At 36.0% G+C, this 15,761-nt stretch overlaps 1 protein-coding gene across 1 annotated transcript; it reads left to right on the top strand.

Annotated features, from left to right (window-relative positions):
* The first annotated feature begins 4,685 nt into the window (after window positions 1-4,685).
* LOC128227775 (tubulin alpha-3 chain-like) lies at window positions 4,686-8,465 on the top strand. The gene is made up of 3 exons (XM_052938620.1): window positions 4,686-4,846; window positions 5,849-6,071; window positions 7,072-8,465. Exons 1-3 carry the CDS (start codon window positions 4,844-4,846, stop codon window positions 8,199-8,201), a joined length of 1,356 nt encoding a protein of 451 aa, XP_052794580.1. The 5' UTR covers window positions 4,686-4,843; the 3' UTR covers window positions 8,202-8,465.
* The last annotated feature ends 7,296 nt before the right edge of the window (window positions 8,466-15,761 follow it).

The raw sequence follows: 15,761 nt of genomic DNA, 5'->3' as shown, positions 1-15,761 counted from the left end.
AACAATACTTTGGCAGTGCTCCGTCAGACGGCCGTATTGTGAAAGGGTTTGTCGAAGTGTTTTAAGAAACTTGACTCTCAATCAAACTCTGGTAAAAGACTGAAGGCTGGCCTCCTTAAGCGATGTAGGCTGCGCTTTGTTTCATTTAAAATGGAAAAGAAAAGGTGAAGTTATCTTTGTTTAAATTCTTCATTCGAAGCATATTATTGCCTTCCGACGTAATATTTATGACGCAATTTGTCACGTGGTATACACACATTGAACTCAGTTGCGTTCATTGTGTCCATTTAAGTATAAGGAACAAACTGTCTTAACATTCAATTTGAAATAATAGCGCCTTGTGCATATAAAGAGAAACTAAAATGATGACTGAGAACGACATGCGGCGAATACATGTGAAAACAGTTAATTAAGGTAGCACACCCCTAATGGGCATCATTTCAAACTATGATCAGCTTGCTAATTTCTTAATGTGTATTTGCTATCGGAATATATGTGTTGGCCAAGGAAGGACTACCAGCATCCCGCCGACGTTAGCATCATTTATGCATCAGTCAATGATATTTTCGTTTCAACGTGTGTTTTCATTGAATATTTTCGACGATACATGTTATGCTTTTATTCATTATGCCATTCAAGGCGATCAAAATGATACATTTACCAAATATCAAAATGCCGGCCCAATGTATACAAATTAATCACAGTATATGAGCTGGTTATACCTTTAAACTTCTTATACATATAATAGTATATCCGCTACATTAACAGATTTCAAGTTGGCAGCCTTGAAGGATCTCGTCCACGTGTGATATTGTAAGACATCTAACATCATGTTGTTGTTTTTAATTATGAAACATTATCAATGGTCAAATTAGAGCTTTACTTTTGATAGTGATTTAAAATGTGACAGAGAACGTACTTTTAGCTGAAAGCTTTTGTAACGCTATGGAAAACTGATTTATTTTAGGCTGCGTTTACACTGATCTGTTCCAATGGGTATCTTCACGTTTCTGATTTGTGGTGATTTATGAAAGTAAGTAAAATAATTCAATTGCAACAAAGTTAATAATACATCCTTATCAACATAAACTCCGTGAAGGAGTCCCTTTAACGTGGTTGGGAGCTAAGACTGGAAATGAAACTGTGGAAAGAAACGAGTATGTGCGGTTGACGCATTTAACACGCCATAAAAAAGCTGTTTTTACCATTAAGAGACTTCAAACTTTTTAATAATACAGTGGAAGGTCAAAAGTCAATTTTAAGAATGACGTTGTTCTAAGGAACCAAGATCAAAACTTCAAAGTCATTCAACAAGACGCAACTCACTACAAGACAACACAAGCCATAGATCATATAGATACTAATATTTCTTTGTCATCAAATCATTGGAACAGTTGGTGAAGAAACTATTTCATTGGGAGGTTAATTTGGAAATAACAAAACACATATCTTAAAAAGAATGTGTCAAAATACAGAAACATGTATTACTTACATGTGTAAAATTACCAAATAAGTATGTTTTCTGCAATTTGGTACACTAAGTCATTTTGTATGTACCGCCAAGGGCTGGTATTCAATATAGGTCTTATTATGATAAAAGAACGATGGAGTTTTTTGAATTACTTGTTATTAATAACTGACCAATAGAGTGAATGCAGTCGATGGTGTATGGCCATAACATCAACTTAACACGAATATTGAATAACAGCAAAGCCATTCCCCAATACTTTAAGGGTTTTTTTTCTATATGAATTCAGACACAAATCAGCTATGGCTGCGGATTTATCCTACCCGAGGAGCTGGCTAACGGTGCGGATGGTCCCTGGTTCAGACCCTGGCTGCTTCTCTTGTATGGCGCTCGGCAATAAGAAAATAGTATTGGAATAACTTTTGAGACAAGTTGAAGATTGTGCGTGAACTAGTTTAAAATCCCTGTAGCCTCCTTGTGCGCTCAATCTTTGAGGTTGCAACCCAAGCATAAAGCTTTGTTGATGCATGTAGTGTACGCTGTCAGTGTTATATGTACATGTTTTGTCTCTCGTTTAGAGGCTATAGGGCCCGATCCTTGTGCCTGTTAACAGGGGGTTTACTTATTCTACTTATGACTACTGGGCTTGACCCTGACGGGCATAAACAATTTTGAAGTCAGCCATTACTATTTTGTTTACGCTCTTGTGAAAATTTTGAACATTTTTGTAAATAAAATAGCTTAAAATTATTGCATTTGAACACACGTTTTATTGAATACAATAACGACCACTTATACAAAATAAATAAATTCATAAAACAGATGAAACAGTAGGTGTAGAAACCTTTTTAACAATTCTCTTGGCAATTTGTTAAATGTTAGCGGCTCAAGATTGTTACTGCCATCAGCTGGTTATACTTTACTGCCAACTGATCACATTTACAGAAGAACAATTAGTATTTTCATACATTTCTTAAGATATTATTTTCTTAAAGAATGACGTTGTAAATACCATCTCGGCAATGTGTAACACAGTGATCCCTTAATCTAAACAGAGATCATATATCCCTTTTTATGAAGTTAAGATATTGTGTCACATGGTCATACGTACTCCATCACTTTCCTTAGAATTAAGCATATGATATAATTTCTCTTTTTCTTGGTTCCTATGCATGAATTAAACTGTTATTCTCGGAGATGCGCCAAAACCGACCAGACCTCCTGTTGTTGACAATATCGATCGCTCCTCTATTTGCCCAGTAGCCATGCAGCATTGTCGCGTAGGTATGCTTAAAAGAAAACGTTTAGTCGGTTAGGACATCCTGGTGAACAGTTTAAAAAGGGCAGGTTAACGTTCAATACAAAAAGGTGTAAAAACTTGACTAGAGTTTCAACAAAAATAAGTATTACCATTAATTTCCATTCTCGTACACCAGAGCGATGATGCTATGCGTACCACACTCTGTTTTAATCGCCCCGATTCTGAGAGCAAACAACGAAACATTTCGACCAATCAGAGAAGTTTTTGCGTTTTTCTATTGATAGATTCCCTTGGAGCCGGCAAATATATCCAATGAAAAAAGCCTTACAAACACGATTAAAATTAGAAATCCTGACAACAACCGACTTGAGACTAGATTCCAGCTTTTCAGACTTCTTTTATAATGATTAAATGACACGTTTACCGCAAATTTTGTACTTACAGCTTTAATCCGCTGACATTCCAATATGGCGGCGATGACGAAATTGTTCCGTACCAGACAGTATTTGTCCAAAAATTAGGCTCAAACGGAATCCATATAGGAGAAACATATTTAAACTGGAGTAGCTCATTTATTTACGTTAGTAACGGTTTAAGCCGTAAAACATTAATTTTCGAACGGAAATATGAAAATCTACGATCTGATTTTTGTCAGCAATCCTATATCATTGGGTTTCAAATATTTACGCAAAAATTTGCTCTTTCCAAGACAAAAATTTAAAAAGTTATAAAAATGGTTTATCCGTGAAAGTGCAGCTTTAAGTTAAAGCTCAAACCTAAAACGTGCGGAAAACAGAGCCGAGGAAGACACGCTCTCGTTTGCGAAGTAAAAAACCGCAATGTACATCGATTAAAACAATTTTATCACTCGCAGAAACGACTTAGTACTTAAAAACTTATGAAGATATTTAAAATTATATTTCCGTGTACGCCTTTTCTACATCAAGACAGCCGACGCTAACAAACGAGTTGAGAATCCAACTATTCAAGACACTTAAGTCGCAGTCTTCACCTTTTGTCCATTTTATGCACAATTTATAATCAGAAGCCTTATGCACAGCACATTAGGGACTTACGAAAAAAATGCACACTTAAGTCAACATTTTATTTTGTATACATATCGCCCCTAAACGGCAAGCAATAGGACAGTTTTGGCTATATACTTGTTAACCATTCCTGTGTGCGGGATGAGTTGCAAAAAAGGTATTTTAAGTATTTGTTAAGACTGGGGCTTCTGCAAATGCCATATAGATACTCAAATATGTGCTAAAATCGGGTAGAAGATGTGTTCCATTTTCTATTCTCTTGTCCGATGTACGATGATTTGAGTGTTTCAATTAAACCCATAAGGTACAAGACTGGTATCATATGCTTGTGTTTCTGGTGTCTAAAGTAGACCACATCGCATTGAATTTATGTTTACCTATATTTTGCTGCAATATATAACTTATTTCCTTGTATGAAAAATCTTCAAGGAATATGTATTGCATTTTACATGTGTGATATTACAATGGCGTCTCTAGGGGGGGGGGGGGGGGTTAAACATGTCATTTCAATAGCTCAGTGAAATACGAATTTGGGTGGTTTTGAGAGTTGTGCCCTTCCCCCCTCCCCCAGTTATGATTTCCTGGACCCGCTCTGGATTATGTGTATATAGACATTGACGCAACAACATAGTTCCAATTCATTGCTAAATGTGTTTATGTTTGTAAGTATGCATGACTTTTTGTGTTTATCACTCATTTACTTAAAAACGCGGTGTTATATTATTTTTTTCGTATTGTATATAATTTCTTGTGGACTAAAACTCTTGTCTTCTATTTTCTTGTACGGATGTTTACAAATGTAAATGTAAAGCTAAACAACACCATGTGTACCAGAGTCGGGCCAAAATATATAAATACCAAAGGGAAAATAACGACGTAATATGCATCCAGCTGTATGTATCGCGGTTATGTATCCTCTTTCTATCCATAAACACACAACTCACCGCCGCACGCGCATCAGTAATCGTCTGCCTCTCACCAAGAACGCTTCACGTTTCCCAGTGAGTAGAAGGATAATTTAACTGCTGCGTTATTCAGATTTTGCTGTTTAATTTCAACACAAAGAAAATGGTGAGTACACACTTCGTATAACTTATTTTTTTTCCAAAATAATGCTTTTCATTAGAATTATTGTTTTAACTTTATTCTCTATGTTATGTTACCATGTCTGTATCCTTGTGTAGTTATGAGCCTAAGGGTGCTTATGAGTAATACTTATTTCTCACAGATGAGAGTTTGGGTGTTGTTTTAAACCTCAAATGTTGATGTGAATAAAAATGTCAGATTTGTAAACGCTTTTAATTCTTGGCATCTGGACTGTGTTTGTGGTTTTGATGTCCAATGTAGCCTTAAAACATCAATACAATTTGAGGAATCGAATGTAATTTCACAAATGGATTTTACCAAACACCAGAACCCTCCTAGTACATTAATAATGGATAAAGAGAGGGTCTTTCAGACTTGAACATGTGGTACATATTCGAACGAAAAAATATATGTTTACCACGTGTGTAAATCAATTTTCTGAAAATGTTATACTGAGATAAGCCACCAGCTGTTAATAACTACAAGAGAAATGATCATGGTTTAATAATGCGACTGTGAGAAAGGTGATTTATGGCAGCAGGCACCTATAGAAATGCAACTTATCTGTTTCTGTGGTTACAATTTTACAAATGCTTTGATATAATTTTGGCATTTTCTACTGTCCTTTTTGTGTCCAATTGTTTCACACCTTAGTAATTAATGCTTTAGTGTAATAGCTTTAGAATAAACTGAAAGAAATTTGGCTGAAAAGAAAACCCTAGACTTGTTTAATTTAGTTACTTTATTTAGTAACTGGAATGCAACCCTTTAAAATAATTGTATCAGGGTTAACAGCAACACACCTTTTACTTTCCGTAATCGCCGTTCCCTTTATGAGCATTCATCAGATGTGACATACGTTGTAATTTTACATTATTATAAAAAAAGGCAAATGTGTATCAGTTATAGGTATATTACCATCAATAAGACAGAAATTGTGTTACAGTAGACACTTGCACCCTTAACATTATTTCACCCCTATTTCAGCGCGAGTGTATCTCCATCCACGTCGGTCAGGCCGGTGTCCAGATCGGTAATGCCTGCTGGGAATTGTACTGCCTTGAGCACGGCATCCAGCCCGACGGCCACATGCCATCCGACAAGTCTCCCGGCTGCGGTGATGACTCCTTTAACACGTTCTTCAGCGAGACTGGCGCTGGCAAACACGTCCCCAGGGCTGTATTTGTGGACCTCGAACCCACCGTCGTAGGTGAGTACAAGAACATGGTGATGTACTAGTTCATACTTTGACCCCATGTATTCATTGTGTAGGACTGGTTAGTTTGCCTCGTGCACTTTTTGTATTGTTAGCTTATATCACTTGGTCTTACAGTGTTATTAAATATATATATATATATATATATATATATATGATTCACTTCCTCCTGCACTTCATATACATCTAAGTATATTGACAGTACACGTTTTATTTAATAGCGTTCTAAAAAGATGCTGCTTTAGAGTGTAGGCACCTGTTATTCTGTCAGTGATGCTGTGATTTCACATGCTATGTTCTGAAGTTGCCATGACAACTGTTTGTACTGAATATAAACACAAGAATCTTCCCAGAGAACGTTACCTGTTCTGAATTCCTCTGGGCTGCGTCACAGTATGTGCTCGAGTAGGATCATATCTTCAAGCACTGAGATAAAAAATATTGAAATATAGTACTTCATATGAAAGAACCCATTATTATCAACACATTACGATCGTCTAGACGTTTTTAACATAGAAAGACCTTACGTCTTTAATAGCAAGAGTACTCTCGCGATTACACAATTTTAAAAGATAACCTTGCTTGTGTGTTAACAATGTCTGTAGTGGTGTTGTGTGCGTACGTGCGTGCATACATGTGGGTTGCTGCTGCTAAATCTGAAGTCGTTGTCTTTGTTGTTGGTGTCGTTATTGTTGTTGTTTTGGTTGTTGTTGTTGTTGCTGCTGCTGTTGTTGTTGTTGTTGTTGTTGTTGTTGTTGTTGTTGTTGTTGTGGTTGGTGTTGAACACGATTGCTAGTCATTGTGAAATGCTGACTGAAAGTGCCACGCCTAAAACATCTTGACCGATATCGCGTATTTATTAATACAAGTATTCTGACAGCGTTATTCTACGTCATGTCTTCCATATTTTATTACTTCAATTGATCATTAATGGATTACTATAAACCCCAAAAATTAATGTATATGACAAAAACAATCCTCTTTCCCCTTGCAGACGAGGTGCGGACGGGTATGTACCGACAGCTGTTCCACCCCGAGCAACTGATCACCGGCAAGGAGGATGCCGCTAACAACTACGCCCGCGGTCACTACACCATCGGCCGAGAAATCGTTGATCTCGTACTCGACCGGATCCGGAAACTAGCGGACCAGTGCACCGGTCTCCAGGGCTTTCTGATATTCCACTCTTTCGGTGGAGGCACTGGTTCAGGATTCGCCTCTCTTCTCATGGAGCGCCTGTCCGTCGACTACGGAAAGAAATCCAAACTGGAGTTTGCAGTTTACCCGGCGCCTCAGGTAGCCACGGCGGTTGTGGAGCCGTACAACTCCATCCTCACGACACATACGACACTGGAGCACTCCGACTGCGCTTTCATGGTCGACAACGAAGCCATTTACGACATTTGTCGCAGGAACCTCGACATTGAGCGGCCAAGCTATACCAACTTGAACAGGCTAATCGGTCAGATTGTCTCCTCAATTACTGCCTCCCTCCGGTTTGACGGCGCCCTCAACGTCGACCTGACCGAGTTCCAGACCAATTTAGTGCCCTATCCACGTATCCACTTCCCTCTGGCCACCTATGCACCGGTCATATCTGCTGAGAAGGCATACCACGAGCAGTTATCCGTTGCCGAGATCACTAACGCGTGCTTCGAGCCGGCCAACCAGATGGTAAAGTGCGATCCCCGCCACGGGAAGTACATGGCCTGTTGCATGCTGTACAGAGGTGATGTCGTGCCCAAGGACGTAAATGCCGCCATCGCCACCATCAAAACAAAGCGATCCATACAGTTTGTCGACTGGTGTCCAACCGGCTTCAAGGTCGGCATCAATTACCAGCCACCGACGGCTGTCCCCGGCGGCGACCTCGCCAAAGTACAACGGGCGGTTTGCATGTTAAGCAACACGACAGCCATCGCCGAAGCGTGGGCTCGCCTTGACCACAAGTTCGACTTGATGTACGCCAAGCGCGCCTTCGTCCACTGGTACGTGGGTGAGGGTATGGAGGAGGGAGAGTTCGCGGAAGCGCGGGAGGACCTTGCTGCCCTTGAAAAGGACTACGAGGAGGTCGGCGTCGACTCCGTTGATAATGAAGCGGAAGTCGAGGAAGATGAATATTAAGCATTTGAAAGACATTGAAAAAGAATAGGAAACCAGATCCCCTATTTAAAATTTTGAACAATGAATACAACACGCACTTATCCTACCTTGGTAACCGGCAGCAAGGTTCACTATATCTATTTTTACAAAACCTTAGTTTTTCGTTCTGTTACACTTTTATTATTATGCATTTGTATTTTTTTCAGGTTATGAAATAAATAAACAAAGATATATATACTTGAAGTTCATGTATATATCTTTCTGAATAAAAAACGTTTCCACTTATTTTTTCAGCATTATTGTAATTAAATGATCTATAAATATAAAACTACAGAAATATGCAGTGAAAATGCATGAAATATTTCTATATAAACGTACTTTTAGCATGAATTGTATAGTAACGCACTCAACCTACACTTCGAACATAAGTGTTTTGAAGTGCCGCATATTAAGAAAACGCTCCACAGCACGTTCTTGGCGAGTTTTCCTCCTAGAATAGTGACATTCCGAAATCCGCCGGTTACTCAAATTTGTGAGTTGTGTGGATGTGTGCAACAGAGATCAGGAAGAAAATCGTGGTTGATCTCGAATAAGTCGACCCAAAACAACTAACTAATAAATCGTTCATTTCCTTAAAAGTATGGTTTGAAGTTCTTTATAAAAAAAATAGTATCTACATGTACATGTACATTCGAAGACAAACCACGTGATAAATCATGTGGGGTTTACAGGATTTTGATTATGATTTGTATTAAGATTTGTTAATGAAAATTAAGTTATTTAACGCAAATTGTAGCCTTTAGAAAAAACTTTCTTTCGAGAGGTTTGTTCCATAATATAACAGCGTTTCAATGTAAATTATCAGACTGTGATACATGTTATTCTGAATGTCACGGGTGTCAAATACCGCATAATTAATTTCATACCGCAGCTTTGTTTATGAACGGTAATTGCAGACGTTTTTGTTTTTTTAAACTTCCTTTTATTTTGAAAACAAATCAAGATTAGTTACTAAGATATGTGGACCTCTCTCCGCCAACATACCGAATATTATCCTGGGTTACCTGCCCTTACCATTTCATTATGTTGTTGTGCAGAGTACGCTGGGAACCAGACAAACCGAGTATTTCTTTCCGGGTTCTCAGGAGTGTTCAGGGGACATTATTCACATATAACGGGCAAGACGGTTGGAAGCATTAACTTCCCTTATTCAATGAAATACATAAATTCATAGTGGCAGTCTCACGTCAATCCTGTAATTATAAATTATCATAATGGTACATACTTGAGATATCATATTCAAGAAGTATCACTGCTTTTGTTTTACATTTCAACAGTATATCGCTCTTATACAATTTGCAAGGAAATGAAAGCATCTTAAAACATTTACTATAAATATGACATATGTATAAGCTAATGCGATGAATTAAGTAACATATTAAGTCAAATAATACATAATAGTTCTCATGTTACATTTTATCTGCGCAACACAATAGCAAGAAGCAATATCAATTATGTTAGTTTATGCTATGAAATTAATTTTGCTATTCATAGCGTTTTAAGCTTATATTTGTTGAATTTATTTAATATATTTCGGTCAGTAGTTCAAGAGATTCGGTGAAATATCTAGTTTTATAAGTGAAATAACAACCTGTGATTTTTTCACTTAACACTAAGCATCAAAAAAACAACTTAAGAAATGAAGTTAGTTGCGTTAAGTAATAATTGAATACATCACTTTTGAAACAGCCAGCTATGGCAAAATAATAATTGATCCTATAATTGTCTTTTTGAGTGCACATGCTTCAATAACGATAATCTGCACAGTTGGAGAGGATACATTTGAAGTTTGCAAAACTATACTTGGGGTTAGACAAACAACATCCAACGCTGCTATAAATGGTGAATTGGGTAGATACCCGTTACATATTAATAGATATATACGGATTTTAAAATACTGGTTTAAACTGAAGAAAAGTGATAATATAGTTATTCAATCGGTCATTGAAGATGCTATGTTAGCTATTGATAATGATAAATCAAACTGGTTTAGTAATGTGAAGAACCTTCTTACACGATATGGATTTTACTATGTATGGTGTGATAATTCACAAATAAACGAAAACCATTTTATTTGTATTTTTAAACAACATCTTATAGACGAATATTTACAGCAATGGCAACGAAATGTCAACGAAAGTGGTATTTTAACTTTGTATAGAGAACTAAAAACCTCATTTGAATTTGAATATCATTTAGAAAATATCGCGTCAAGAAGACTGAGAATTGCTATTACAAAATTACGTATTTGTTCCCATAATCTAAGAATACATAATGGTAGATATGATAGACTTGAAAGAAACTTGCGTCATTGTCAATTAGGTGATTCTAATGAATTAGAAGATGAGTATCACTTTATGCTTAAGTGTTCATTATATGTTATGTTAAGACAAAATTATATTAAACGTTATTACAGAGTTAGACCTAGTATGTTTAAACTTGTTCAGCTGTTAAATACACAAAATAAATCTGAAGCATTTATGTGAGGTAAATTTATATCGGAAGCATTTAAGATTCGTAATACTTTATTAATGAATATATAAACCATATCATTAATTGTTCATCGTAATAAGTAGGCTTTTTTTACATTATCATTTAAAATATTTAAATGACGATTTACCTTTAAGTTATGATATTTAATTCTATTGTCGTCATGTATTCAATTATATATTGAAAATGATTGTTCCAACATGTATACATATACAAATGTCAAATAAAAACCTTGAACTAGCTTTGATGATTGCAATAACACTTTTTTCAGTTCATCCTTTGTATGTCAATAATACCAGTCGCTATCAGCTTAGTTTAGTTGTAATGTTGATATGTTTATATGAAAACATAACACACATTCTGTTAAATTTACGTGTTATAAAATATGTTCTGTTCTGTATACTTTTTAGTTTGATAGATTTGTGATTTACAATTCCAGTTCATCCTTAAAAAAGGTTGATTATAATATTTATTTAATATTTCACACTACACTGTATAATTGTAATTGTAATATATTTAATATGTATATGAAACACACAAAAAACTGTATAGTTTACGTGTAATAAATTCTGTTCTGTTCTGTGAAATTAACAAAAATAGTCGTCAGGGAAAGAACTATTCAACTTTCCAATCGTTCCATGTTCAAATAAGTGTCTTCGCTAGGACAGAGTAGAAATAATTAGAAACCAACAAAAAACAACAACAAATACTCGAATATAAAACGACTTCGGTCACTATATACTCTATTTGCAATGATCAGTTTTAATCAATTAAATTATTAAGAACACAAACATCAACTTTACTTTGATTTATGCCAAGGGTACATATTGGTCTGTGTTATTCATCAACGGACAGTCTTAATTTTAATAGCTGCACTCTCACAGATTTACCGTTTTTACAACTTTTTTATATTTTGTCTTGGAAAGAGCAAATTTTTGCGTAATTATCTGCAAACCAATGATATAAGATTGCTGACAAAAAATCAGATTGTAGATTTTCATATTTTTGTTTGAAAATTTATGTTTTATGGCTTAAACCGTTACTAACGGTTTAAGAAAAATGCATACATCATTTTTTTAACTTCGATATAAAAATCTGCGATCTAAATTTTTGTCAGCAGCCTTATTTAACTAATTTCCATTGATGTTTGCAAAAACCTGGTTCCAAGGCATATAATTCTACGTGAAAAAGATAATGTATTTGATAAAAATGAATTCATATATAACATATAGTGAAGAATATACATTACATGTAATATTGAAAGTCTTTAAATAAAACTAAGAATTTATGAACTTATTTCAATTCATGTGGCTAAAGAGTGCGATGTTCACTTTGTGTCGGAGGCATTTAAGTGTAATATGATCTATTTAATATATTTATTTTCTTGACTGACTTGGTTAAACTTCCCAGGAAACAATCAATGATCGAAAAAAAAACACCACATGTCAAATGTCAACCACGATGAGTGGTCTTTAGCTGGAAAACGAGACGTCCATCAAACTGATTGGATACAGTGAAACAAACTCAAAGACCTGGCAAACTGTCCATTATAGTTAGTCCGCATGTGTTTTATTTATACGATTAAAATGTCACTTTCAAAAAACTAATTCAGTATATGACCAGTGTAAGTTGATTATATGTTTAAGTTCATATTTGGTGAATTTTGAACGACATCTTTGTTGACTAAAAGAGCTGTAAATGTAATAAGATATTGGTTAGAAATTATTCCATTTGAAAGTCACCGTACATTTGCTATTTATATGCACCAATCATCAGTCTGAAGCGATTTTCAACATTTTTTCTAAGAAGTCGATCTAGCGATCTAGCGGCCTAGCGGCCTAGCGGCGTGAAGTTAGCGGCCTAGCGGCCTAGCGGCCTAATATATTTTGTGCACAAAAACAGTTTATATATCATTGTTTAAGAAGAAAAGGCATGTATTCGTACTTTGAAATAAGATTCCATATTAGGCTGCTAGGCCGCTAACTTCACGCCGCTAGGCCGCTAGACCGCTAGATCACTTGATCGACTTCTTGGAAAAAATGTTGAAAATCGCTTCAGACTGATGATTGGTGCATATTAATAGCACATATATCATTATTTAAGAAGAAAGGGCATGTATTCGTACTTTGAAAAAAGATGCCATATTAGGCCGCTAGGCCGCCAGGCCGCTAAGCCGCTAACTTCACGCCGCTAGGCCGCTAGGTCGCTAGGCCGCTAGATCGCTTGATCGACTTCTTGGAAAAAATGTTGAAAATCGTTTCAGACTGATGATTGGTGCATATAAATAGCAAATATATCATTGCTTTAGAAGAGTAGACGAGTTTGCATGCTTTAAATGGAAAAAAAATGTTTTATCAACTTCGAAACAAATGTTGAAAATCGCTTCAAATTTATATTTTGTGCACAAAAACAGTTCATATATCATTGTTTAAGAAGAAAAGGCATGTATTCGTACTTTGAAATAAGATACCATATTAGGCCGCTAGGCCGCTAGGCCGCTAACTTCACGCCGCTAGGCCGCTAGGCCGCTAGGCCGCTAGATCGCTTGATCGACTTCTTGGAAAAAATGTTGATAATCGCTTCAGACTGATGATTGGTGCATATAAATAGCAAATATATCATTGCTTTAGAAGAGCAGACATGTTTGCATGCTTTAAATGGAAAAATGTTTCATCAACTTCGAAAAAAATGTTGAAAATCGCTTCAAATTTATATTTTGTGCATAAATAAACAGTTAATATATCATTGTTTAAGAAGAAAAGGCATGTATTCGTTTTTGAAATAAGATTCCATATAAGGCCGCTAACTTCACGCCGCTAGGCCGCTGGATCGCTTGATCGACTTCTTGGAAAAAATGTTGAAAATCGCTTCAGACTGATGATTGGTGCATATAAATAGCAAATATATCATTTTGTTAGCAGGGCAGGCATGTTTGCATGCTACAAAATAGAAACATGTTTGATAACCTTTTTTGAAAAATATTTTGAAAATGGCTTGAAATTGATTTTTCGTGCTCAAAATCAGTTAATTTATCATTGTTTATGAAGAAAATGCATATATTCATACTTTGAAATAAGATACCATATTTCGCCGCTAGCTAGGCCGCTAACTTCACGCCGCTAGGCCGCTAGGCCGCTTACTGCACGCCGCTAGGCCGCTAGGCCGCTAACTTTACGCCGCTAGGCCGCTAGGCCGCTGACTTCACGTACACCTAGACCAATTTTATGCAAGGAAAAATGGCTGAATGGCGACGATCTTTGAAAATGACCGCCAAATTTTATATTGTCATTCCTGCTGGATCTTAATATGTCGTATTTTAGCTCCAGATTGAAGTCATGCAATGTGCAACATATTTACTGTTCCTATAACCTTTTATTACGTCTTACAAAAATAATAATGTTACATTGTATAGATATATTATCATATATATTGTATTGTTGCCATGGATACCATTTAATCCATGTAATTTGCACAATGCTAAGAAGAAGTAATAATAGCACCATTTCTATATTCAGATTGGTGTCGTGACAACGGCTTTATACGTCCACATATCATCCGTAACACTGATATTTAAAAGTCAGGTTTTATCTCTCAAGCTTTGTGTGAAGAGGCATTATTGTAGTTTATATCGTTTTCATGGCAACCACTTATTACATGCACAAATCACACAAAGTGAAATACCAAGGGTTGACGCTAAACATACAAACAAGTTTGAATTGCATTATGCAAAGTAACAAACTTTTCCCATTTTCGGACGTTTTGGACAAATTCCGAGATCATAAAAGACAACTCTTAGGCTACATATGCCTAAGTACAGATAAACAAGATGGTGATGATGGTGATGACATATTCACTACAGACCACATGTTTTTACCCTATATATAATCTATTGACAAGGGATAGAACACCGACTGCGCAATCCTTACACCGGTCCGCAAAGCGAAAGTATGTTTGTAAAAGTTTCCCCATCAATCAAAAGACAAATATTTCACGATGTTAATCATTAAAATAACATAAAATATTCACATTGCATGCGTTTTTCTTTTTAAAGCATTCTGAACAAGTGCACAATACACCGACTTCTCTCGAAGCACTTTTTAAGACGCCATTTTATGTGTTAGCAGTCATCAGCCAACGAAATTGCTCGATGTGCTCAAATCAAAATGGCCGGAAAATCCCGGAATAAATCTTGGTGGTTGAGTTTTGCCAATTTTAGTGGTAACGTATAAAGTGGTCGGAGATCCATTGAACTGAATATAATTATTTGCGTACAGCATTGCACACAACATGATTTAATTAAGGTAAATTCTCATCTTGGATTTTTGAGAGCGCGTGTCCAAATAAAACAATCGATTTATTGTGTTAGATAACACAATACTGTGTAAACGTTTGGTGACTCAAAGGTCATTCGCTTTTTAAATTTTCATCAATTTTTATTGTCATGTCATGTATAAAAAAATCTTTACTTGAACTGTCTTACACTGTTTGTTCCATTTTTTTCTGAAAAATGCAAAAAATGTCTTCAACACGTGGCTAACATATAAAATTGACGGAATTTCGTACAACGATGCAAGGCTGAAATTTTGGCCAATGATTGCATCATTAAAATGCAGACAAATCTAAATTGTTCACATGTGTAGAAGCAGTAAATAGCATAGTCTGTTATAGGCTAAGAAATATTCCCATTTCTTTTCTGTCAAAAAAGTTATTTTAAAATTAACGTTACTTAATTCTTTGTTTACATCGGTTGTGACCCGTGGTAGCCTATGTGAGAACCCCTTTAAGTCACGTGATTCCTTGCTCTGATACATATAGGGTAGAAACATCGAGAGAAACCCCTGTGTTACAGACCACCCCAAACTAGAATACATGTGGTATGATAACCGATTCCTATGAATATATTTTGCATTCAATAGACTGAAGAATTTCACAGGAATGATAATAACAATGACGTAAAAAGTATTTCAAAATAACGCTTAATGTAACTTCACGTATGTAAGGTATTACTCAGTTCGTTGGTCTGCTGCCAGC

Source organism: Mya arenaria, chromosome 3 (genome assembly GCF_026914265.1).
Source record: "Mya arenaria isolate MELC-2E11 chromosome 3, ASM2691426v1".
Classification (NCBI taxonomy): Eukaryota; Metazoa; Mollusca; class Bivalvia; order Myida; family Myidae; genus Mya; species Mya arenaria.
This window is presented reverse-complemented; position numbering and strand designations above follow the sequence as displayed.

Bases quoted from the DNA above. Each gene is read 5' to 3' on its own strand.
- LOC128227775 (XM_052938620.1), top strand. The intron at 6,072-7,071 runs GTGAGTACAAGA...TTCCCCTTGCAG, and splicing joins CCTCGAACCCACCGTCGTAG to ACGAGGTGCGGACGGGTATG.